This window comes from Stenella coeruleoalba, assembly GCF_951394435.1.
Source record: "Stenella coeruleoalba genome assembly, chromosome: 12".
Taxonomy (NCBI): Eukaryota; Metazoa; Chordata; class Mammalia; order Artiodactyla; family Delphinidae; genus Stenella; species Stenella coeruleoalba.
The window spans coordinates 88530803-88556798 of NC_137158.1; the positions used below are offsets into that span (position 1 = coordinate 88530803).

Below are 25996 nucleotides of genomic sequence, written 5' to 3' on the forward strand. Positions count from 1 at the left end.
TAAATGTAAGACCGAACACTATAAAACTCTTAGAGGAAAACATAGGAAGAACACTCTGTGACATAAATCACAGCAAGATTTTTTTGGATCCACCTCCTAGAGTAATGGAAATAAAAACAAAAATAAAGAAATGGGACCTAATGAAACTTAAAAGCTTTTGCACAGCAAAGGAAACTACAAACAAGACGAAAAGATAACCCTCAGAATGGGAGAAAATGTTTGCAAACGAATCAACAGACAAAGGATTAGTCTCCAAAATATATAAACAGCTCATGCAGCTCAATATTAAGGAAACAAACAACCCAATCGAAAAATGGGCAGAAGTCCTAAATAGACATTTCTCCAAAGAAGACATACAGATGGCCAAGAAGCACATGAAAAGCTGCTCAACATCACTAATTAGTAGAGAAATGCAAATCAAAACTACAGTGAGGTATCACCTCACACCAGTTAGAATGGGCATCATCAGAAAATCTACAAGCAACAAATGCTGGAGAGGGTGTGGAGAAAAAGGAACCATCTTGCACTGTTGGTGGGAATGTAAATTGATACAGCCACTATGGAGAACAGTATGGAGGTTCCGTAAAAAACTAAACATAGAATTACCATATAACCCAGCAATCTCACTACTGGGCATATACCCATAGAAAACCATAATTCAAAAAAGACACACGCATCCCAATGTTCACTGCAGCAGTATTTACAATAGCCAGGACATGGAGGCAACCTAAATGCCCATCGACAGACAAATGGGTAAAGAAGATGTGGTACATATATACAATGGAATAATACTCAGCCATAAAGAGGAATGAAATTGGGTCATTTGTAGAGACATGGTTGGTTCTAGAGACTGTCATACAGAGTGAAGTAAGTCAGAAAGAGAAAAACAAATATATATTAACGCATATATGTGGAACCTAGAAGAATGGTACAGGTGAACCGGTTCGCAGGGCAGAAATAGAGACACAGATGTAGAGAACAAATGTTTGGAGACAAAGGGGGGAAAGTGGTGTTGGTGGGATGAATTGGGAGATTGGGATTGACATATATACACTTATATGTATAAAATGGATAACTGATGAGAACCTGCTGTATAAAAAAAATTAAAAAAATAAAAAGTACTTGTAAACAATATGCTTCCTTTCCAAAGTCTCTGCACTGGTTTATGCAGGTTACCTTTTTGTTTTTCTCTTACCCGGTACCAAGCGACATTCCAATCTCCTGTGGTCATTTGATAATGAAGAGTGAAACAGGAAGTACAGTCTGGAGGTACTGGTTGGCACCAGATATGCAGTTCAGGGTCCCTCATCGTAGCAGGGGAGAGAATGTCAGACGCTTGTACCAAAACAAAGTCTTTTGTTTTCTTTATAAAATCCCAACTAGAAGGCAGTAATGTTCATGTCACTGCTTTTGCACCCTCTATCCAAAAATTATTTTGTTTCTAATCTGTTCTTTCTACCTTGCTCCAACCCCCTTTAAAGTGTCTTATATGTAAGATATGACAGGCCTTAAGAAATGGAAGGACTCAAAAAACTGCCTGTGTTTCAAAATGTATTTTTTACTCATGCAGTATATACTGCAGTAGAGACTTGAACATGTTTTTAATTTAGGTAAGTTGCTTGAGTTTTTTTTTTAATCAAAATAGGTTGAGTACTATGAATTCAATTTTTAGTATATTAAAAGGATTCAGATGGAAGCATTTTGATTATAGGAAGCTTCTTTGAATCAGTTGTTATAGTTTGAGTATTTACTTTGATATGAAAGTTACTGTAAATACAGTCAATGATAGTCTACCAGTTTCTGTATATAATTTGTGTGGTGCACGACCCTTGTTCAAATTTAGAAACTTCCTTTTAATATTTCACATACTTAAGACTCAGTGCAGATATAAGAAGCAGGTTTTAAAAGACAATTTCCTCATTCATCTTTCTGGATTTTCTTTTGGATATTGTAATATTGAGGTTGAGTTCAGGGACATGGTTATTTTCTGTGAACAAGAAGACATTTCAGCATTTTATATGTGTTGATTTGGTTACAGTCAGTTAGAGCATTGGAAATGATTGATAACTTTTGGACAGTGAATTTCAGAAATAGAACTATGAATGTTGTACAGTGTGGTTTTTTCTGCAAAGCTTAGTATTTTGTATTTTTCATATACATGCATATAGACTTTTAATATGTGCTCAGTTTTTTGCCTTTGTGTGTATATTTGTATGTGTGTGTGTGTGTGTGTATATATATATATATATTTTTTTTTTTTTTTTTTGCTAGAGATAGGATTATATACCTTGCAAACTAGTTCTCATGTAAGTATATGAACACTTGAGAACTTGTAGATGGGAAATGACATTTATCATTTAGTGCCTTTTTTGTGGCAGGTGTGTTTTATGCCATAAATAACACAGTAATCACAAAACCCTGTGAAATAAACAGTGGCTTCTCCATTTTATAGGTAGGAAATGAGAGACTCAGATGTCTTACCCAGAGCTGCAAGCGCCTTAGGTGAAAGCACTGGGACTTTTAACCGCTGTCTGGCCATTCCTGAGGCTCTGCCTCACCTTCTTTCCACCACACACTGGCTGCTCAGTGTGAGCGAAAGATGTTTGGCCTCTGGTGTTAATTCCTTACCTGTCTGCGGTATCAAATTGCTTCGGATTTTTTCCCAGAGTCTCTTTTTATGAAAACAGGTTTATATTTAATACTATTTAGTTTGTACTTACAACTTATTTTCATATTTTTCGTAGGAAAAATTTCAAACATAGATACAACTCACTTATATCCACCCCCCAGACTTCAGAATTTTCAAAATTTTGTCATTCTTAGTTCATTATTTTCTGTTGTTGTTTTTAGCTGAAGTGTTTTAGAGCTAATCCTAAAAACTAACGTTATTTCCCCTCTACTTCAGTGTGTATCTCAAAACAACTTAACCGTAAATACGGTAGCTCCATCAACAAAATTAACCATAATTCCTTCTTTTCTAGTATCTAGACGACACTCAGATTTCCCTGTCTCCCTCGAGCATGTGTTTTTACAGTTAATTTATTTGAATCAGGATCCAAACAGGGTCCACACGTTATATTTAGTTCTCTTATGTTTCTTTTAACCTAGAGCATTCTAACCCCCCTCCCACCCCCATTTTTATTTCACGTCAGACTTGCTGAGAAAAAGTGCTCATTTTTCCTGTAGGACGTCCCTGTTCTGGACGGGCCCTTTCTTTTCTCCAAGGGTGGGCGGTGGAGTGTGACTTGTTTCTGTAGCTTCAAAGCCGTGACGGTATCCAGCAGGGCCTCGTAAGCCGTGCTGTGTGTGTCCCGGGCCCCGTGCTGGTAGCGGCGGAGGAGCTGGGCCAGCCTGCGCCTCTGCACCCTCAGTGCCGGGTCCCCTCAGCCTTCCCGTCCTTGGCTCTGCCAGTGCCAGTCTTCGCCTAAATCAAGTAAAGGTTAAAAAATCGCGATCGGAATTCTGTCATTTCTTTCACATTTATTGGCGGGAATTCTTTAAAAAACAGAAGCACATCTTCCTCCTTTAAGCTACAGGAAAGCAAAAGGAATTATTAATTCTTTGACTTTAACTGCTTATTTTCCGACTGAGGAGTTGGTGCCCTTGTCGCCTCCAGTGGTAACAGTGATTTTGGTTTTGTTTGGGTTTTCTCATTTCTGTTTACTGTCATTATAAACTTGAGGATTTTCATGGATTCTGTGTCTCTGTGAGTTGCAGCCATTCTTCTTGCCGGTATTCAAATTGTCCGGATTTGGCCAGGTGCACCTTTTGTTTGGCTAGAGGGTTTTTTTTTTTTGAGAAGTTTTTTTTGAGAACTTCCTTGTTTTCTGGCATAACAAGGTGTCCCAAACTCATCTTGTCCATTTTGTGACCTATACCTGGATTAAACCATTTCTCCAGGGAGCCTGGGTTCCTTTTAGTGGAGAGTAGTATTTAGAGACAACGGTCTAGGTGCCAGAGGTGCTTATTTCTACAGCTTGTCTTTTGCTTCGTGACCATTTCAGTGGTAAGAGCTAGAAGATACTTTTCTGTGGGGAAAAAAAATCCATGAGTTTCTACTGATGTTTCCAGTTCAGATTTGGCCCTACTGGGTTTATATGTAATTACTTTGATTTTTAAAAGTCTCTTTTCTCTTACATTGAAAATTGTGTGTTTGTAACTATATTAACACAGTACTTGTTTGCTTCATTCTATCATGTAGTTCTTGTATTAGGCATAATGGTACTAATATTATTATTAACAATAGGGCTTCTGAATAAAGATTAATATTTTTTCGCAAAATAATTATCCTTAGAATAGAGTCTACTAGGAATGTAAAGTCAAAACACTTTTCTAAGGTCACTTGAAAATGAGTCTTTTTTCTATATGGCAATGTGACCAACTTCATATATAGTTAGATGTTAATTTCTGTTTGTTTTAAATTTTTAGTGTTTACTTTTCGTTTAAGTTTTAATTTTTAAAATAATTAAATGGGTCCAGAGTTGAAGCTGTATAATAAAGTGGATTTAGAAAGGCTTTGCTTCCATCTTTTATTACATTTTGGTTTATCCACTTTAGGGAAGGTTTCTTTGTGCAGATATGATCAGGGGTGTATGTGTTTCTTGCCCTTTCACATAAAAGATGCTTACCATATACACTGTTTTGTTCCTTGCTTTTTTCACTTAACTGTGTACTCGTGATCCGTGCCATGTCACAGGGTGAAGAGTTTCCTCATTTCTTGTAGTGGCAGCATTTTATTCCATTATATGAAAGGACCAGAGTTTATTCAACCAGCATACCTTGCTGCAGCATTTCCAAACTTTTGCTGTTATAAATGGTGCTACAGTGAATAACTTTGCTAGTGTATCTTTGGAATAGATCCACAAAAGTAGAATTGCTGTGTCAAAAGGTACATGTGTATCTCATTTAGCCAAATATTGCCACAGTTCTGCTCCTTGGTGTACCTTGTTTTGCCAGCCCCACTAATAGAGGATGTTGTCAAACTTTCAGATTTTTACCAATTTGATTGAGAAACGGCATCTTATTATCTTTTTTTTTTTTTTTTGCGGTACGCGGGCCTCTCACTGTCGTGGCCTCTCCCGTTGCGGAGCACAGGCTCCGGATGCGCAGGCTCAGCGGCCATGGCTCACGGGCCCAGCCGCTCCGCGGCATGTGGGATCCTCCCGGACCGAGGCACGAACCTGTGTCCCCTCCATCAGCAGGCGGACTCTCAACCACTGCGCCACCAGGGAAGCCCTTGTTATCTTATTTTAAAGTATTGAAGTTTTATCATTAATGAGGTGGTTCACCCTTTTTTATACTTGAGTCATATTCATTTCTTTGTGAAGTAACTGTTGAGGCTTTTTTTACCCATTTTAAAATGGGTTATTTATGTTTTTCTTCTCAAATTTTAGAGACTTTTTATATACTACATTATATTTCTTTCTGTCATGTCAGTTCGAAATGCTTTTTCCCCAGTGTGTCACTGGTCTTTGGACTTCACTTATTGTGTGCCTTTTTTTTTTTTTGCTAAATTCAAGTTGTTGGGTTTTTTTAAAATTCATTTTTATTTTTGGCTGCGTTGGGTCTTCGTTGCTGCGTGTGGGCTTTCTCTAGGTGCGGTGAGCAGGGGCTACTCTTTGTTGTGGTGCGCAGGCTTCTCATTGCAGTGGCTTCTCTTGTTGCAGAGCGTGGGCTCTAGGTGCGCGGGCTTCAGTAGTTGTGGCTCGCGGGCTCTAGAGCGCAAGCTCAGTAGTTGTGGTGCACGGGCTTAGTTGCTCCACGGCATGTGGGAATCTTCCTGGACCAGGGCTTGAACCCATGTCCCCTGCATTGGCAGGCGGATTCTTAACCACTGTGCCACCAGGGAAGTCCCATCAAGTTTATTTTTACGTAGAAAAGTTTATTAACATTTCTTAAATTGGCTTATGATGACATCTATAATTTTTAAAGTGTGGGTTTCCATGAGGATATTTATTTATTACACAAGTTTTAAAAGCAATGTGTAAACTATTTACACTAACACTGTAGAGATGAACTTAAACTATTCATAGAAATGCTCTCTGTGATTGTGGTAGGACTGAAAAGGAAGCTGAATCTTGGGGTTGGAAAGCTATGTAATCCCATTCACAGGAACCAGCCTGACTCAGTGGATACAGTGATGTCACTTTGTGTGTATGCCTGAGTGAGAGAGAGAGAGTAGGGCTGCCAGATTTGTAGATCAAGGAAATGCATTAGTCATGATGTGTCTGGACTTTAATCAAGGAATTCAACAGTGTCTTTCATCCTGTTCTTCTGTTTAAGGGCTGGATCTAAGTGCAGTGAGATGAATTAGGAACCGGGTGATTAGTTTTACCCAAAGGCTGTTGCTTAACAAATTAGTGCCAAGCTGGAGAAAGGTTCCTGGGTGGACTAATGGGGCAGTGACTCAAGACTTGTCATTTTACTGGAACCTCCTGTGAAACAGCAGTATTAGGTGCTCTCCAACAAGCTAATGTCATCTTAAATTGCATTAATTACAGGTATGATATTAGCATTAGCAGTATATTTGCAGCTGGTTAGACACACCTGGAGTTCTGTGATCAAGTCTGGAAACTATTTGAGGCTCAGAGGCTAGAACATGAATGTGTTCAGGAGAGAAGTGAACACAATAGTAAGTGGATCTGAGATTATGTCCCAGGTAGGAGAAGACTTGGTTGAATGGGAATTAGAATGCGATGTTGAAGAGGTTCCAGGCTTATTCTGAGTCATGGGTCCCCACCGGGACAGTTTTATCCCCTGGGGAGTCTGTGCAGGTATCTGGAGGCAATTTTGGTTGTCACAGCTGGGTGGGTGCTGCTGGCATCCGGTAGATAGAGGCCAGGGATGTTCTAGGCAGCCCGCAGAGCACAGCACAGCTCCCACAGCAAGGAATCAATCCAGCCCAAAACGTCAGAAGCCCTTTTCTCCATCTAAACCCATTTACCGTGACCGGTAGTAAGAAAGAACTGCCTTTTTCCTAGGAGCCCAGGGCGTGCACAGGACCGCGCCTGGAGCTGAAGTCTCCTAGCCCAGAGCGCATGGTGCCTGGGAAATCTACTCTGCCCTGCTTCACGTCATCAGTGAATGGAAAAGAATGATCATTCATAAACCACGGTTTGAACACAGGTCTCAATGATACCAACAGGCAAAGTTAAGCAGTTGGCAAAGCGACATGAGATGAATCTTGCTTTTGTATAAGGCGGTACTTTCTAGCTGTCGAGCTGCACAAAGAAAGCATCCGTTGCTTGGCTGGATGGTGCGTTTGTTATCACTGGAGATGTTCCACGGCGTTCTTAACTTGAGGTCTATGAATACATCCCATGGGATCTTTCAACGTGGGTGAGAAAATAAGTACATCTTAATTTTCAGTAAATTTTATTAGCCTCTAACTGAAATTTAGCATTTTCTTCATTTATGAGTTTAATCTCATATCTACTTCAAAATTGGAGTTCTAAAATTTTAAATGCATAAAATAAAATCTAGGCCTTATTTAATGTTAATAAAGAATACTCATATTACTATGTCACAGGTTTTAAAAATATTTTAATAATTGTATTTTAATGTAATTGTTCACTTTGCAATCCTTTGTATTTTATTTTATGCATTTAACATTTTTTTTTTTCGGTACGTGGGCCCTTCACTGTCGTGGCCTCTCCCGTTGCGGAGCACAGGCTCCGGACGCGCAGGCTCAGCGGCCATGGCTCACGGGCCCAGCCGCTCCGCGGCATGTGGGATCCTCCCAGACCGGGGCACGAACCCGTCCCCTGCATCGGCAGGCGGACTCTCAATCACTGCGCCACCAGGGAAGCCCCATTTATCATTTTTATTCTGAGAAGAGTTGCATAGGCTTCGCCAGACTGCCGAAGGATCCATGGCAAAGTTGGGTAGACCCCCGCCTAGAGAGGTGGCTTTGAGGGCTGTTTCGTTTACCTCTGTGCTGCACTTTACATTTGTACAAGTGCAGTACTTAAAGGTTACAGTAGAAATAAAGATGGTCTTTAATCACATTTGTGATTATTGCTCTTCGCTCATGTGGGTTTAATGTGTTCTTCAAGTCGTCATATCTTTCGCTTCCCCAATGTATGTTGTGTGGTAGGTATTCAGATACAGATTAAAAATTCTAAGAGGACCGTGGGGAAGACATTGACCTTTTGATCCCGTTATGATGCTGACTGAGGGCGGGTAGAGTTCCGGGTCCGATGGAGGCTCACAGGGAAGCACAGATGGAACTTGCCTGGGAGCCGGCAGACTTCATGGCTCGTCGTTCTGTGTTGTGAGCGGGCAGGTGTTAAGTAGATGATGTTGGCAGTGATTACTGTGGCCTTTAAAAAAAAAAAACGTTGGCCGATTGGTTTTCATGGCAGCCTGTGTTTTCTGGCAGAGAATTGTCTTATTTATAATGTTGACATGGTTGGATACTGGATGGATTTTTGCTAGAGTTCATTAAAGGGGCGATCTGCGTGTGTTCTCTCTGTGGGACGTGTGTGTTTTCGATCAGTTTTTTAGTCCAGAGAACTTTTATCCTGAAAGATGACTTTTTCCCATTTTCAGTGAACTTGGTCTTCCTCAGCTTTGGTAACCTAGCCTCAAGATGTTAGGAGAACAGTAGTTGGCTCGCATCCAACAGGTGTGCATTGTGATGTGTTAGAGATTCTGCCTTTATTTTCAGACAGAAAGATGTATTGGAGTCATTTTATTATAAAGACCAGTTAGACGTGTGCAGGTATAAACTGTTGCTGGGTGAGGATTGCTGGGTCAGAGCAGCTGCTCTCAGATGACGACTCAGGCTCGCTGCAGACACGGTGTGTTCCGTTCCAGATGCCACAGTAAAGCGAGGCACACGGATTTGTGTTGGTTTCCGGTTGCATATGCAAGTTATGTTTACATGATCCTGTAGTCTGTTAAGTGCACAGTAGCATTATGTCTGAAAAAACAATGTACATACCTTCATTAAAAAAGAGTTTATTGCTAAAAATTGCTAACCATTCATCATCTGACAGCGCAGGGTTGCCTTAGATCTTCAATTTGTAAAAACCGCAGCATCTGTGAAGTGCAGTACAGTGAGGTGTGCCTGTAGGCCAGTTTATGTCACACAGAGTGACGGAGCCCTGCGGAGGCCGGGTGATGAAACAGAAATGATTGCCATGGGCAGAAGTGGGTGAAGGTACTTTCCAGATAGTTCTTTTAAGCTTTCAGGAGTATTTGTCTTGCAAAAGTTTTAGGTAATGAAATGCATATAATTTTAAAAAGTATTCTTGAAGTACTGGTTTAAAAAATAGTTCATACAAGTTTAAAAGATAGTGTTTATACAAGTAAGATTGCAGAAACCCATATTCAAGTATTTCTTCCATTCTCTACCTAACCTGTTGACATTGAAATGTTACTTCTGTTTTTAACAACGTGAGTCAGATGGCGGTTGTGCTGTTGATGGTTTATGTAGTGGTGTGTGTGTGTGTGTGTGTGTGTGTGTGATAAAGTGGTGGTCCTGTCAGTGGCTGTGCCCTCCATGGGGGTTGGGAAGCTGATTACCTGTTTGCAGGTAGCATTGTTGTGCTACAGGCTAAGACGTGGATTTCAAATAACTGCTGAAAGTGAGGAGAAGAAACGTGAGTGGAGCCTGGTTGCCCTGTTTAAGCTTTAGAGCAAGTCGTTCTGATCAGCTTGAGCCAGAGGAGATTGGGGGTTGCTGTGGTGAGTTTCTGCTCGTTTGGATAAGAAGGCCGATTGGTTATCAGTTTCATTCACTAATGAGATATTGATAAAATATTGCAAAGCAAGTCTCCATCTTTAACTCGTGGTTCCTTGCTTTGACTCTTTAGTGTGTAATTCCATAAGAAGCCTTCTCTCTCTCTTTTTTTTGTCTGTTGCATTCTTTCTGATAAACATGAAAATGCTTTTGTTTCAGAGTGGTTAACACAGCCCCAAGCAGTGTTGCATTTCTGTTGTAGAATTCGTCAGTGATCGTGTTTCTCACTTTATGTAAAGGTGAGTATATACCTTCAGGAAAAAAAGAAAGGTGTTTTCCTGTCAGGAAAAGTAAGTCAAGGAAAGGAACCAAGTGATGGTTATATTGTCTTTTCCTTCCCTCTGCACTGAGCTGTTGTGGTGGATATGCAGTACGCAGGTGACGAGAGGGGCTTGGTTACTGTCCCGCCAGCTCCAGACAGAAGTTTCTCCCTGAAAACTCGCTGCCAGCAGGCAGCACTTCACCCAGATAAGGGAGGCCCTGCAGCAGTGCTTTTATTTTAAAGATTTTTTTTTTTAAGGTCAAGTCTTTTATTGATTTATTTATTCTTAGCCGCGTTGCGTCTTCGTTGCTGCATGAGGGCTTTCTGTAGTTGCGGCGAGCGGGGGCTACTCTTTGTTGCAGTGCGCGGGCTTCTCATGGCGGTGGCTTCTCCTGTTGCGGAGCATGGGCTCTAGGTGCCCGGGTTTCAGTTGTTGTGGCATGTAGGCTCAGTAGTTGTGGGTCACGGGCTCTAGGTGTGCGGGCTTCAGTAGTTCTGGCTCGCGGGCTCAGTAGTTGTGGCTCGCAGCCTCAGTAGTTGTGGCTCGCAGGCTCAGTAGTTGTGGCTCGCGGGCTCAGTAGTTGTGGCTCACGGGCTTAGTTGCTCCGTGGCATGTGGGATCTTCCTAGACCAGGGATTGAACCCGTGTCCCCTGCATTGGCAGGTGGATTCTTAACCACTGCGCCACCAGGGACGTCCTAGTGCTTTTATTTTAAATGCTGTTTTATCTTGGGTGATAGGTGTAACCAGCACTAAGGAGGGGAGGAGTCTTTTTTAGGGAAATGTTTGCCTTTATAAAATTACGGCCGTGTTGGCTGCAGCAGCATCAGAATTCCAGCTGGCTACTGATTGCAAGTGTAAAGTTTTGTTTTTCAGAGTTCTGATCAGGTGAGAACAGACAACCATAGCTGGAGGCATCAGACATTGTTGCTGGAAGTTTTGACTCAAATGTGTTTTGATTTTTATGTGTGAAGCATTGGAGACCGAGGGAGGACCTGGACTGTGAATGAAAGCTCCTCATCTCGGAAGAGCTGCCGTCTCTGGAGAGGCCAAGAGGAAGTCACCTTAGGAAGGGGCCCAGGCACTGCTGGCGCCTCCACTTTATAGTTGAGGGCATCCGAGCTCACGTGGGTGATGAAGACTCCCTCAGGGGTGCCTGCTCTCCTGTGCCCTGCTGTGCCTCCCCCGGGTGTCCCCCTGCGCCGGGCTGGGCTCTGTGGGGAGTGGGGGCCATGAGGGCACCTGCAGCTGAGCACGTGCTGTCCAGGTCTCCAGCCCCTCTGAACCTTCGCTCTCAGTTACTCAGCTGTCCACTTGTTCCTTCTGGGGCTCCTCTGGTGCCTGCAGCCCGCCACTTGGTGGCTGTGTGATTGTAGCTCATGTGCTTAGCCTCTCTGGACCTCCTTTTTCTTTTCTCCCCTGTGCAGTGGGGCTGATGGTAGTACCTAACCCTTAGTTTGGGGAATTAAATGCTGAACCGTCAGTACCTGGCACGTGGTGGACCCTCATATATATTAGCTAGTTATTACTGTGTGTTAGTTTGGGCACTACATGCCCAGTTTTTAGGTTCAGGAGCTTGATTTTAGCAGTCTTCTCAGGTTTGATAAAATTCTGTGGACTTACTCACACCAGCCGAAATTAGCTGAATGATCGAACAGAACGCTAATGTGTTCATTCATTAAGGGACCACCCCAGTGACGACTCTACTCACATGTTCTGTGTGATGTCAAGGTCACCAGGCAAACTAATTAATAGTTATTTATTAATACTTATTTAGTGCGAATGAAATCAAATCAAAGGTCGTTTTTATTGGCTACTTTATTTAGGCTCGACAGACCTGGAGAATTTTTTCTTTAAAAACATCAATAGAAATATTATTACTTCTCTGTAGACAGCTGTTGCTTGCTGGAGACCTGTATCTGTAACCTTGGGTTTACTCTATTTAAAAAAAAATCTTTTATCTCAACATTTTATGTAAGATCAGTAGCTGAACCACATCAATAATGGAGGGTTAATATTTGTAGTTTTCTTTGTACCTATAAAGGGTAGTAATCTGTACGTGAGGGACTTTGATGAGGGTGACCAAGGATACGGGGGGCTGTCTCCAGGCTTGCCTCCATCTAGTTCTAGATGCTTTCCTTTGTTCTTGCCCAGCTGGGGTGGGCAGCCCCTCTCAGCCACAGATGCTGCCTCTGTTCCTTCAATGTCTGGTAGTTGGGAATTACTTGTTGGCCGTTCTCAGAGAAGCTGGTGCTTTCGTGTCTTTCGGGACCTGTAGGTGTATCTAGCTGTTTTATTCTCATCACAAATGATGTATTTAGAACAACCCAGTTATCAAAACGATTGAGTGCTACGGAGGGTAATCTAGAGAGGTGTAAGGGTGGGCCTTCAGAGGAGACTGCTGGGTGCAGCGTAAAGATGATTTCAGGGCGGCGGTGGTGAAAGGAGCGGAATTCTGGGATAAAAATGTGACTCCCATAATAAAAACTTCAGTGTGTGACCAGGTTTCCAGACGAAGTGGTGTTTTCTGAAGCGCTGCCTCAGGGGCCTGTGGAGGAGGTTGGTCGGCAGGAAGAGTGCAACCTGGAATGGGGGTCCCTGCGTGACTTCCCGGGGCTGGGGCCAGGGGAGCCGTGTGGAGAGTGTTGAGCACCGTGCCTGGGGCAGATGCGTGCTGAGGAGGCCTTGGCTGTTCCTGGCGTCGACCCGAACCTGCGTACAGATTCTGAGTTGAGGGCATCTCTCCCGTGCATCCTTACTTACGGCCTTTAGGGTTGCCAGACTAACATGGAGATGGAGATATTTATTTTTAAAGGATATCAGCCTAATTTTTTTTGCTGCTTGACCCAGGCCAGACAAAGAAGACTCCTAATTCATTAAGCTTTCTCAGCTCTCACCCCGTAACCGTGGTCCTGCTTCATCCCAGAGTCTGTGGTTCAGTGGTGTTCTTCTGACACACATGCTCACTTACCTGTGTTTCTCCCCGGGGCAGGGGGAACAGGGAGGGCGGGTGGCCCAGTGGGCAGGGTCTGGGCGAGCACAGTAAAAGCTTCGTTGCTAGAAACGTGCCTTATAGTCTCGTTTTTCCGGTTTAACTTTCGAATGATTACACCATTAACCCCATTCTATCAATAATATTCGATTTGCCTGCCTTTTCTTCAGATAAATACTTCCCAGTTCATAATTTTCAGTGAAGGTTAGGCTACTGGACTGGGACGTGGGCAGAAGCTTGACTGTGATGGTCTCTGAGCTGCAGGAGAAACTTGACGTCTGAGAGCGAAAGCCACTGCGAGGAAGAAAGCGAGGACTGATTTATCCGACTGGGTTTTGACAAGGTTTTGGATGGATTCTGGATACATTTGGAGGTGGAGAGACTCCATGTGTCAGACGTGGCGGGGAGAGAAAGGCAGCCGTTGAAGAGCAGCCCGGCCGAGGCTTTTTGCTGCAGGAGGCTGAGCACAGAACCTCGGGGTCGGGTCACAAGTGCTCCTCAGGAGTTGGCGGGGAGCTGTGCTTTGTTCTGTGTTCATGGGAGTAATGGGGTGCACGGGAACCCTGGACCTCACTCTCTTACATCCCCAGATAAAGTGTAACCTGCCAAACAAACACGATTCTCTTTGATGCGATGGTTCCTAGTCTGTGGGATGTGAACTGCTGAGTCTTATTTTTACAGTGATAGCAAAAGGCCTGAATAACCATCTCGTAATTGATTGAAAAGAAAAAAAAAAAGGAAGCCATGGGAAGGAGCCTTCCACAGTCACATGGGCTTCAGCCTGCTTGAAGTAGTCTTTGGTTGACATTCTGTCGAATTTTTCTCTAGAAGTAAGGTTTTAAGAAAAATCTAAATTGTGTCTGTTGATTTGGGGCAAGTAGTTCATAGTGAAAATTACTTACAATTACATTCCGCGAACGTTGAGTTTCCATTTCTTCACATTCCTGGTAGGATTGGGGTTAACATCTCCCCTCTGCTTTTAGAACCGTCTCTTCATTTAGGCTTTGTAATCTCGGGATGGGCTGGCACCTCGGGCAGATAGGCGTATGGACTTCAAAGTTCAGTGGATCTGGGTTTAATTCTGGATTTGCTGCGTAACCAACTGCTTGAGCAAGATACTCAAACTCCGTGAGTTTTAAAGACCAAATCTTGAGAATTGGGTTTGGTCATAGTATCTGCTTCACTGGTTGTTATAAAGACGTGATAAAACGATGCCTGTCCAGGTGTGCCTGGCGTTTGCTGACGGCTCTGACGTCAGGTGCTCCACAGCCGTTACCTTATACTTGAGACACGTAAGAAGGAGACAGATTGTAAATAACTTGTCCCAAGTCACATAATTAAATTTGAAGACATCATTTTAGGATGTTTTTCCAAAAATGTATCATTTGTTTTCCTTTTAGGATTTGGAGTTCCATGGAGTGATGAGATTTTATTTTCAAGATAAAGCTGCTGGGAACTTTGCAACAAAATGTATCCGGGTCTCTAGTACCGCCACCACTCAGGACGTGCTGGAAACGCTCGCTGAGAAATTCCGCCCTGACATGCGGATGTTGTCATCACCCAAGTACTCCCTGTACGAAGTGCATGTCAGCGGAGGTCAGTGGACACAGACGGGGCTTGGGGGCCCTGCTTTACTGCTGACCCCCTCTTTCTTATTCTGGAGGGGCCGGGGAAGCAGTTAACGGGTTGGCAAAACTCGAGTATGTCTGCGAAATGTCCTCATAAGTTCCTAGTAGGTGCATTTATTTGTTGGGAGTTAGAATGAATAGATTAGTTTTACGTGTGCTCACTTCTCCAAAGATAAGTAGCATAGCGTTTCATAATTGAAATTCTCCAGCAGGTCTGTCACATACATTCATGGTACAGTAGGCTGCTTAATTTTGGAGAAGTATTTCATGTAACTCTTCTGCATAGGTTATAATATTACAATTAACGATAACCCAGTGTTTTATGAGTACAGTATTTTATGAGTAAAACCCAGTGTTTTATCATGCTTGCTGTAATACTTTTGTAATGTGAAACAGTAACGTTCTTTTTTTTTTTTTTAGTAACGTTCTTTGGGAACAATTAGGACATCTTGAGGAAACTCTCTTATGTAGTTAGTAGTTTCTCCTTGTTTTAAGATTTGAAATTTCTGAAAGTATCCTATATATCACATGGCAATTGAAGTTGAACTGATTAGAAATGTAGAAATTTATAAAATTTTTTATGAATGCTTTTGAAGTACTGAGTCACCTGTTTAAAAAAAATAACAAATTCCAGTTAATGCAGTAAACAAAGGATTGTATATAGTACAAGCCCAATTTGAATACCTGTTTAAGTTTCAGCCACAGAACCTGTTGGAACATAATTTATTTTTCTTATCTTCAAAAGTACAGCTTTCTTTGTACATTTGAAATTGGGCTGAAATTTTTGTAGTGTGTGGAATTCAGGTGTCACCAAATGCTACCAGTATTATATTAGGTAGGCTGTACTTGTTTATCACTCGTTTAAGGTTACTAGGGTATCACCTACATAAATAATACCCAAACTGAATTTGACAATAGTGGATGGTCTCAATTTTGGACGTTTTTTTGAGGTTGAATTCTCCTTTTACCTTAGAATCTTTTTAAATAGGTTACAAAGAGGAAGAAAGTATTTCTCACTTTCAGCCCTCTTCTCGCTGCACCATTGGGTCATTTGAATGCTGCCAAGTGAGGTCTTTGAAATGCTATCTAAGATTGGGATTTGAGATCTAAAAATGGAATGGGTTTGATTTTTTTTAAAGAACATTTTTTCTTTAAACTTTCTTTGCTAGATTTGTTTTTAATTAAAAAGTAAAATATGTTACTTGTAAGGGATGAAAACACAAGGAAGGTGTGTAAAGAAGGAAGTGTTCACCATCTTCCCCCGCCCCTGCAGTGACCACTAGGCTGGCCTGGCCGTGTCCTCCTGCACCTTCATACCCCGCCAGCGTCTCAGAGAGGAGCAGACCCTGGCGTGCAGGTTCTCAATCTCTTTCGGGTCACGGAGCCCTTAGTGTGTCAGTAATTGTTTTAGTGGCATCTCTAGGCCAAAGGAAATACCTAACAGTTCATTTTACTGCATAGATTCAGACGCGTTCATCAGGATTCATGCTTTAACAGCTTGGTGGATGTGTGAAAAAACAGCACAGATCAGATGAAAGGAAAACTGAAAATTTCATCCCGTTCTTAACCACAGTTGCTCCCTGACGGGGCACGTGTGCCTCCTGGGCCCTGCCCAGCTCCTGGGTGGGGGCAGTGCCCTCCTTTCCTGTTCACATTGGTTTGCGGGCAGTGCTTGTTTCTACAGCGCCGTGGAAAGCCCGACGTGACCCTGGTGGGACAGTGCGCAACCTGGTGGGAACCAGCAGCTCCTGCAGCATCCGGCAGGTGCAGCTCGTTTCGCTGGAAATGTAACGTGCTCCTCAGTGAGCCGCTGGACACCGCAGCTGCTGTGTGAACCAGAGCGCTGGCCCAGCACCATGGAAACGCCACTCTCAGCCCTTCTCTGCGTTAGGGTTCCTTGTGAGAAATCAACTGGAAAAGTAAAAAGGATTCTGCTCTTCTAACATAAGGCAGAAGATACCTTAAGTCACGAAGTTGTAGCAGGGCCCTAATTATATTTGCATGCAGTAGTTAGGCACGCATGCTTTACAACAGCTCACCTTGTTTTTGTTTTATGATTTAGACTTAATTGTTCGTAAGATTGGTTCTCTAAAAAACATGCCATGAGGGATTTTGATCTAGTGAAGATTCTGCAACACGAACAACTTGGTAATTTTGGTTTTGCAGCAGGAATTTGGAGCTTCTTGATCCAATATGGGACTTACTACTCTTTTCTCATATTTTCAGTTGATAAAATAATGACTTAGAATTTTTTTCCTGTATTCTGATCATTAACACTGCTGTTTACCTATAATATTCACTGAAAGCCTCTATAAACTATCTTCTCAGTTTGCCCCGTTGACTTGCTTCCTGTACCAATGTCATTCACCCCCTCTGGTCTCACTGCTTCCTGTCTTTGCTGCCCGTGTTGTGGTGCATCCTGTGTGCGTTTACCTGGGTAATCCTTGCCAGCTCTCGGCTTCTAGTAGGTGGTCAGGCTGTGTAGGGCCCTCAGTGGGCTGCCATGAGGCTTGTTAGGTTTCTAGTAAGGGAGGAAGTAGTCACTTAACATAGCACTTCATCGACAGAGAAAAGGCTGGTGCTTCATGGTGGGAGGGGCTGTGCGGGTCGAGGAGTGTGCGTTTTGGAGACGAGAATCAGAGGTACAGGGGGAGGAGGGAGAGTGAAGACTGATGGCGGTGGTGCCGTTTCTTGACAGCATCTTAACATTAACATGAGAAGAAAAATCCCATGAATCAGTGGAACTTCTGTGTGATATTAACATTATTTCTGTATTTTCCAGTTGTACGTGAGGGAATTTGATTTATAGAAACAAACGTACGGCAAAGCCCTGCTTATAATTTTTTCTAGTCCATGTGTATTTCTCTTATTTTCTGGGTTAGATTCTAAATGTTGCCAGGAAGCTGTGCCTGGTCCGTGTCTGGCATTGGACACGTGCTAGTACACACACAGTAGCACCAAAATACTGAATTAGTCATTGAAACTCTAACTTCACAGTGTGAATTACACTTCAGCCTACCCGTAAATAATCAAGGGAATTAGGTATGTTTGTCTGTAAAATGTATCGTGTATCAGAATGTCGCATTGGCTAGTGCCGTTAGCTAACCACGGCTTATTTCTTTTTCTTTTCATGTTGTGAAGAAGAAAGAAGATTGGATATAGACGAGAAACCCCTTGTTGTGCAGTTGAATTGGAATAAGGATGATCGAGAGGGCAGATTTGTCCTTAAGAATGAGAACGATGCCATGCCTGCTAAGGTGAGGCCTTGGGTCTTGGCCCGTGCTGTGCCTGGCCTGCGTCTGACCGCGTGTCGTGTTGGAGGGGTTCATTCTCTGTTTCGCTTCTCTTCCTGAACTACCCTTTTACCCCCGTCCTGGAACATAATTTAAAAGTAGCCCAGCTTCTCCCTGCTCCATCCTCTGTGTCACTGAATAATCCAAAATATTACTCCTTCCTTTTCAAAGAAGAGTTATGTAAGCTTTTGTTCCTAAGAGACTTAATGTTCAAATCAGCTTCAGGTTTTTTTCCCTAAATTATAAAGTCAAAATAGGTTTTAATAGGACTCAGAAGGGAAAATAAAACTTTAATAACCTATTTATATGTGAACTTCTAGATACAACTTAATAAGGCATATTTAAGACCTTTTTCATGTTATATGTGTAAGGTTAGAAATCAGTAAACTTCCTTGAGTGTCTTTGGATGATGAAATAGAGTGAGTCTAAAACTTTCTCAGGTAGTAGGATGTCTGGAATTCCTGTGCTACTGTTCTTTTTATGTGGAATACTATGAAATACTGATACAATTTTAAAACAATTATAATTCTGTTTTAAGTCAAGTGGCCTCTTACACTAGAATTCAGTATTGACAAGTGATAGCAAATGCAGAGGTTAAGAATATTTTGAGGAAAATCTTGTATTTAATTTTGTGCCCCAGCAGGCTGGGGGGAAAGTACCATTATTTACTTAGGGCAGCAGTTTTCACATTGTCTGTGTCATGTCCTCTGTGTTCCTGTTCCTGCGCTCCAGGGACTTTTATTGCCGTTGTGGCGAACACATGTGATACAAGAACGGATACTTTGTGTGTGTGTGTGTGTGTGTGTGTGTGTGTGTGTGTGTGTGTGTCTGTCCATGTTTTATTTTGTTTCTGCACCATGATTTCAGCTGATGTACCTTTTCACGGAGCCACAGATCCTGTTTGCTGTGTAGTAGAACTCTTCTGGGGTCGGGATGACAGGAGGATGCTGGGGTAGCTTGCAAGGAAGCGGAGATGCTCGCTCTCAAAGCAGAAGGCAGTTTTCTTTCCCAATAAGATAATCTTTTATTTTTCTTGATTCTTTACCAGCCAACCTATTAAGTCACATAAAAATAATCTGTCTCTGTGTCATCTGCTGGCAGGCCAAGTTATAAATTAAGAATAAGGAAACAAGTAAGATCTGGAAAAGAAATTAGAAGTTTTTGCACAAACACAGTACTTATAACTTTGCTTCATAAAAGCCAGTTTATTAGGGCTACTCTTAACATTTCTTTTGAAGTTAAAACATATTTAAAGTAGACGATGATTCAAACACTTAGTTATTTCCGTATTTTCATTAGTTTCCTTTTATTTAAGTTACTTCATGTAAATTATTTGGATTTTTATTTGTTAAAAATAATAAATAAGCTGGTGTGATTCCAACCCCAGTTTTCTAACTGGGTTTGGATTTTCTTGTGTGTTTGCTTCCTTGGTTATAGTTTTGAATTAAGATACAATTTACACACGGTGAAATGAGATCTTGAATGTGTACGTTTTGGTCAGTACACTCACGTAACTGTCGGCCCATCAAGACAAAGAACGTTTCTCACCCCAGACCTTCCCCTGCCCCAGTGGCTCTGTTTCTGGCCGCAGTGTAGGGGGTGAAGTTAGCCAAGCCATAGATGGCTTTATGTCATTCTGTGTCATAGCCAGTGTAGTGATAATGTTACTTTTATCAGAAGGCTCAAAGTAACGGACCTGAAAAGCAGGAAAAAGAAGGTGTTATCCAGAACTTCAAGAGAACGCTCTCAAAGAAAGAAAAGAAGGAGAAAAAGAAGCGAGAAAAAGAGGCAATGAGGCAGGCGTCTGATCGAGACGATAGACCTTTCCATGGGGATGACACGTAAGTTCATTTTGGAAATATTCCTGGTTCTTTGTGTTCTAAGCCCGGTGTTTTTCGTGCAGCAGACCTCATTAAATTACCAAGTAAAGGCCGAAGAGGGTGCGCCTCAGGTAAGTGCACTGGGGCTCGTGCTGGGTCCTCGGCGTCGAGGGAAGCCGGTGGGGCTCTGACTGAGCTGCACGCGTCGCTCACAGGGCTGGTCTCGCTGTGCGCGCTCTTCTTAAAGATGCGGACTGATGAACAGTATTGCCTTTCCTGGGTAGACTGGGTGCAGGGTGTTCTTCGTCTCTGCCTGGCCTTTCCTTTCCTTTCTGTTGTTTTGGTCCTTAAGGCAGCAGTGGATTCTTAGACACCTCAGGTCCGCTTAACACCTGATCAGAGGTTGGCAAGACCAGTGAGAAAAGCTGGTGTTCGCTTTTCAGGTTCAAATGCACCATCAGGTTCACTCCAGCCCCCGCCAGCCCCCCTTCCTTATTCTCGCACAGCAGCCCCATCACAGGTGTCTTTGCCTGTCTGAAGGGATTTGAGCTTCTGACCTCGGAGCTGAGGGAATAAGGGAAACCGCTGTGTTTCGTTGTAACAGAAAGGACACGTGAGCAGAAGCTGGCCTTTCCTCCTCGCTTGGAGTCTCCTGGCCTCAGTGTCGCCTTGTCAGTTTTCAGTTCAGTTCATTCTCTTATCGTGGTTTCTCTTAGGCCTCTTCCTTGCCTTAGAGTTGACGGCATAGTGTTCTGTTTACAGCTTATTTTAGAAAGTCAGAGTAGATAGATTTGCCAGAAAGGGAAAAGGAGCTTCTTGTCACGTATGAACCCAAAGAGAGCCGTAGTTTGTTTATGCAACACAAATATATGCGCTTCATATATCTATGTAGAGAGTTTTTAAACAAGTATAATCAGGCTTTTGAAACCAGAACTTTTCACATGACATTTTTCCACTAAAATTATATGTATTTCACGTAAATACACAGTCAAAATATATATATGTTCACAAAAAACATACATATTAAATAATTTAAATGATTGTGCAGTATTCTATCGTATAGTTTTCCCATAATTCATGAAACCAGCCCTTTTCGTGTATTTGTGGAGAGTTTACAGGGTTTTTTTTGATATTATAAACGATACTCTGGTGAATATCCTTGTTTTTACAATTTTGAGGACTCCTGAATATTTCCTAAGGAAATGCTCTGGAAGAATGGTTCAGAGACCCCTTGGGATGCTTGTGTTGCCAGACAGCCCCTGGAAAGGTCTGCACAGCCCACGGGCCCTCTCGTTTCCATACCCTTAGTACTGCTGAGTGTAACAGAGCAGAGTACGGTCTCTGCAGTATGCGAGACCTTCAATAACTCGAGCTTACTGTATCATTAACAAGGTAGATGTCTCTCTGCACGTTTATTAACCGTTGCTATTCTGCTGCTGCTGCGGTGACCTCTTCAAGTCTTTTTTCCATTTTTTGGTTGATTCTAAGTGTTGTGTGTGTCTTGAGGATATTAACCATTTGTCAGTGAAGGGAGTTTACTTTAGAGTGGAATTTGAGCCCATTGTAGAGTGCATCCAAATGGATTTAGATATTAATCTGTTAGGCAGAGACGCCTATGGGATGCACATGAACTCTTGACTATAGTATTACATAGTAAGGCTCTACTTAGTGTATTTATACAAGAGAAAGAACTTGTATACATAGATTGTTGATATATGAAAAATACCAAGGAAAAGGAGAGTTTAGAACTTAGGCTACAGTTTGTTCTATTTATTTAGTTTATAGGGGGATAAACTATTTGTGTTAAGGAAATGAGCTACTTAAAATGAGTTAAGTTTAACTTACTGATTCGAAGCTTGACTGACTTAATGAAATTATTTTGTGATTTTAAAAATGGCATCCTTAAAGTATATTTATCAAAGTTTAGTCAAGCATATCAATCTTACCTAAATATTTAGTTTTCAACTCATCATTCTATACAGTTGACTCGTTATAGGAACTTACGGAGCAATTTCCTTTTAAAACTTTCGCTTCAAGAGAGTGAATGGTGGTAAATCTCTTAGTTGTTAAAAAATCAGGCTGTTTGAGTTCTTCAAGATTACTGTAATTTGAAGACAGATTTTTACTAAAGTATGTTCAATCCTTTATTTCTAGTGGTTGGAATGTTGTATCCCTCATTTAGTCTATTTTAAGATAACCGTGGTAGAAAGAACTGAAATGTATAATTTATACATTCTAGCTTTATTAATGAATACTCAATAATTAAGTTCTGTAAACTCACTATAAAATTTTAATTATAAATTTCTGCTTGGTTCAGTATTTCAGCTGGTATTGAGAGGAAGTGTATTCTCTATCCCTAGTAATTAACACGTGGTGAATGGTACGCGGCAGAACTGTGTAGGCTAGTAACGTCTGCCATTTTGAGTTTTGTATGATTTCAGTATAATTGTTTCTGATATAAAATTTAAAAAATCTTGTTATTGCCTTTTTCTCCTTACAGCGAAAATTCTCGACTGGCTGCTGAGGTTTACAAAGACATGCCTGAAACTAGCTTTACCCGAACGATTTCTAATCCCGAGGTGGTTATGAAACGACGGAGACAACAAAAACTGGAAAAGAGAATGCAGGAATTTCGGAGCTCAGATGGGCGGCCTGATTCAGGTGCAGACTTTGAATTGTTTTTCTGTTATATTTGTTGTAAAGTCTATTCATTTCATAATCCTTTTTATATATGCATGAGGCCCTGAATAAGTGAAGTTAATGGGCGATGTGGCCTGTTCATAGCAAGCGTGTGCCATGTGTGTCTGGTACAAAGTCAGTTCTGCCTTCAATACGTTTAGTTACGTATTTATCCCCAGTATGGCTTTTTTTTTTTAATTCTGGAAAATGTCAAGTATATACAAAAGAATAGAGATATAATGAACTTCCCATGTGTTTATTACCAAGCAAGCTTCCATAATTAACACGTTTCATCTCTGCTTCTACATATATTGCTTTCATTCCCAGACTGTGTTATTTTTGAATCAAATCCCAACTTTCTCATTATCTCATCCATAAATATTTTGATATATTTTCCTGAAAGGTAACAATTCTAAAAAAGCAAAAACAAAAATAAAGCAAACCATAGTACCACTATCACATAGAAAGGAATTGACAGTAATTCCTTAAAAATCATCAGGTACCTAGTCACTGTTCAGATTTTCCTGATTTGCCTCAGATAATTCCTTTAGTTGAGTCAGGATACAAATAAAACCTAAATGTTGCATTTGCAATTGGTTAATTTGTCTTTTATGCCTTTCATTCTAAAATCCCCTCTCCTCTCTTGTATCTTAACCTCTCAGTTTGCTTATTTGTTGGTTTGTTTTAAAACCCTAGGTTGGATGTCTTGTAGGTTCTGCTGGCGGCATCCTGTGCGCTTTGCCGCTGTTTTCCTCTTGTTTTCCTTGATTAGATACAGGTACGGGGTTAGGGTTTTTGGTGGTAGGCGGTGGGACAGGAATAGTCACCTTAGTGTCATCCCCAGGTGAGCAGTGGTTTGTAAAATTTTAGTAAGCTCATGGATGTAAAGCTTCTCAATGTCTGTCCATCTTTTGCGGTTATTGTTGTCTGATTCTTGAATGGTGGCTTCGAGCCAGCGGGGCTGTCTTCCAGCTGGCACCCGGGTCTGTGACATGGCCCAGTGATCTCGAGAGCTTCCCTGGAGGATAGGATGTCTGCTCACCTCGTGCTTTCCTGCCCCGGCCTAGGAGTCAGCTCTTCCTCGGAGGAATCCTGTTCCTTTTGCTGGGATAAGTGTCTGGTTACTAGGAGCACTCTCTGTTACTGGTTAGTCTTTACTTCTAAGCCTGTTTAGTGGACAGAGCTTAGGAAATATGTGGTTTTTTACTACTTGGATTTTAGAAAATCTGGGTGTCTTTTCTCTAAAGGTAAAATTCTTCCCTCCTAAGAACAATAGAATAATTATTAACAACATAATTATATTAATCAGGTATAATACCAAAATCAAAATAGGGCTATTATTAATACCAATATGATACTGAAAACATTTTATTTGAGCGTCTTGTGAAATCTGTGCTGTTTGAAATCGCATATTCGATTCCTGTGTATGTGATTATATACCCACATGGATTTATACTGAGGTTTGTTTTATTTTACTTTTGACTTTGAAGGTTTGCTTCTTTAAAATTTAGTGTTGTTTAACAGTTTCTAAGTCAAATCTGCAAAACAAGGTACGTTTAGAGAAGTCCAGCTTTTTTGTCCCTGTGGACCCCTTGAATCAAAGGCAACATCCTGTACACATGTCCCACCGTGCTGTTTCCTGGAGATCACCCTGTATTTCTGAGGGAAATAAAGGTTAAAACGAGAAGTTAAAACACATGACTACTCTGTGAGCTATAAATTGGTTTTGTGTATTTTTAGCTATTTGATATAAAACTTTTATTTGTAATTAACCTCTAATTATACTCAGCAAGTAAAGTGGTTTTACTTGTTAAAAAATAATAGCATAATCATTTGTTTCAAAAACAATCCTTGTATTAGAAGGCTGTATCGTCGATCCAGCCTTTCCTAAGAATGTCTGACCTGGTAAGTCATCGCCTCTGCGGCTCTGTTGTAGCGCTGCGCTCCTGCTAGCTCACGCACGAGTTTTAAGGTCTGAGTGCTGGGACTGGCGGCTTTTCTCTGGAGCCGGGTTTATAGCAGTTTTGGTTGGGAAGGTTGCTTAATTGTGGGCCCATTCTGTCGGCTCCAAGGCTGAGTCAAAGGGTGTTAGTCCCTATCCAGACCCTCTTATTATCCGATATGTTTATGTGGCAGCAGGTGGGATCTGTCAGGGGAAGCTGTGCTCACACTCGCGTCACACTCGTGGGAGCAGCGTTATTCTCTATTTTATTAGTGGTCTCTCTTACCTTACCTCCATTCACGAGGTAGTCTGTGGACCATGGTTCTGAAATGCATGGTTGCTTGATTCTGCCCACTTGACAGAAATTGCTGGTGACCCCATTTCTTGTGAGCTTGCCCAGAGCTTTGTGTTAGGGGGGCGTGTCATACAGCACCAGCCAAGGTGGGAGCCGGCCCTGAGACCTGGTTGTCTCTCCAGCATCACGGGTTTGCTTTGACCCTTAGTGCCTGTATGAACTGAGTCTCAATTATATGTTTCATGGGAATTATAGTATCAGTGATTCAAAAAAACTAGGACACTGAGAGACTTATTAGTTCTATAAATAATTTGATAGATGGCTTTTGAGACCTAAATGATTATCTGTTTGTATATATTCTGTCTTGTTCAATCAGGAATTGAAAAAGACAAGAAAAAGAAAGTAAGGAGAAAGGAGGGAGAAACTACAGAGGTGAGGAAGGAGAAATGTAGTAAAAAAGTTTTAGGAAGGACGAGAGGAATGCTCAGAGGTACCTGCCACGTGCTAACCACGCTTCCGACCACGGGAAGGAGTCTGGCATCGTTATGGAAGTAACTTCCTCAGTGACCCCTTGAGGAATATTCAAGTATAGGCTCAGGGGTATGTGAGTCAGACTAAGGAGAGCTGGCTTAGAGTGTCAGTTTTTATAAGTAACTTAACAAAATCTTTTTATAAAAAGTATGTCTTTAATGTGGGTCAGGATGTAACATTATATATGTTGTTAAGATAAAGCAGGAAGCTTTTTTTTTCTTTTTTTTTTTGCGGAACGCGGGCCTCTCACTGTTGTGGCCTCTCCTGTTGCGGAGCACAGGCTCCGGACGCACAGGCTCAGCGGCCATGGCTCACGGGCCCAGCCGCTCCGCGGCATGTGGGATTCTCCCGGACCGGGACACGAACCCGTGTCCCCTGCATCGGCAGGCGGACTCCCAACCACTGCGCCACCAGGGAAGCCCTAAGCAGGAAGCTTTTTGCAGGTAACTTCAGCCTGTGTCCCCAGAGATCCATATTTATTTTCCTGTGCCATTGGGGGTCCTTTGATGGAAGTATTTGGTATGATCTGTTAATAAACTGCTGAAAGTTTTAAGCTAGGGATTGAGAACGCTTTCAGTTAGCCCAGGCCTCCAATCTGGAGCAGTTACTCTGAGAGCAGAATCTAGGGTTGACTTGAGGGAATTGTGGTCAGAAGCAGGTGTCCCTCTTCGAAGGCTCGTGTGGCCCCGGAAGGACCGAGTCTCTGAGCTCAGTCGGGGACAGTGGTCATGAAGAGAGAAAAGCGGGAGCGATGTTAAGAGAGAATGATCGGGAAGCAGCGCCAGCCTGAGTTTTCTGAGGAGAGGAGG

The 25996-nt window shown here is 42.1% G+C and overlaps 1 protein-coding gene across 9 annotated transcripts in view; it reads left to right on the forward strand.

The window, feature by feature from the left end:
- AFDN (afadin, adherens junction formation factor) overlaps nucleotides 1-25996 on the forward strand; it is a 138235-nt gene that overhangs the window by 25701 nt on the left and 86538 nt on the right. For 4 of the 9 annotated variants that reach the window (XM_079939691.1, XM_079939694.1, XM_079939696.1 and 1 more), the window contains exons 2-5: nucleotides 14400-14595; nucleotides 17769-17884; nucleotides 19598-19761; nucleotides 22241-22401. In XM_079939691.1, the coding sequence (XP_079795817.1) occupies nucleotides 14400-14595; nucleotides 17769-17884; nucleotides 19598-19761; nucleotides 22241-22401 (637 nt within the window). Of the gene's footprint in view, nucleotides 1-6296; nucleotides 7339-14399; nucleotides 14596-17768; nucleotides 17885-19597; nucleotides 19762-22240; nucleotides 22402-25996 lie in introns of those variants that run through there. The other 5 variants (XM_079939693.1, XM_079939697.1, XM_079939699.1 and 2 more) reach the window with 4 other exon arrangements.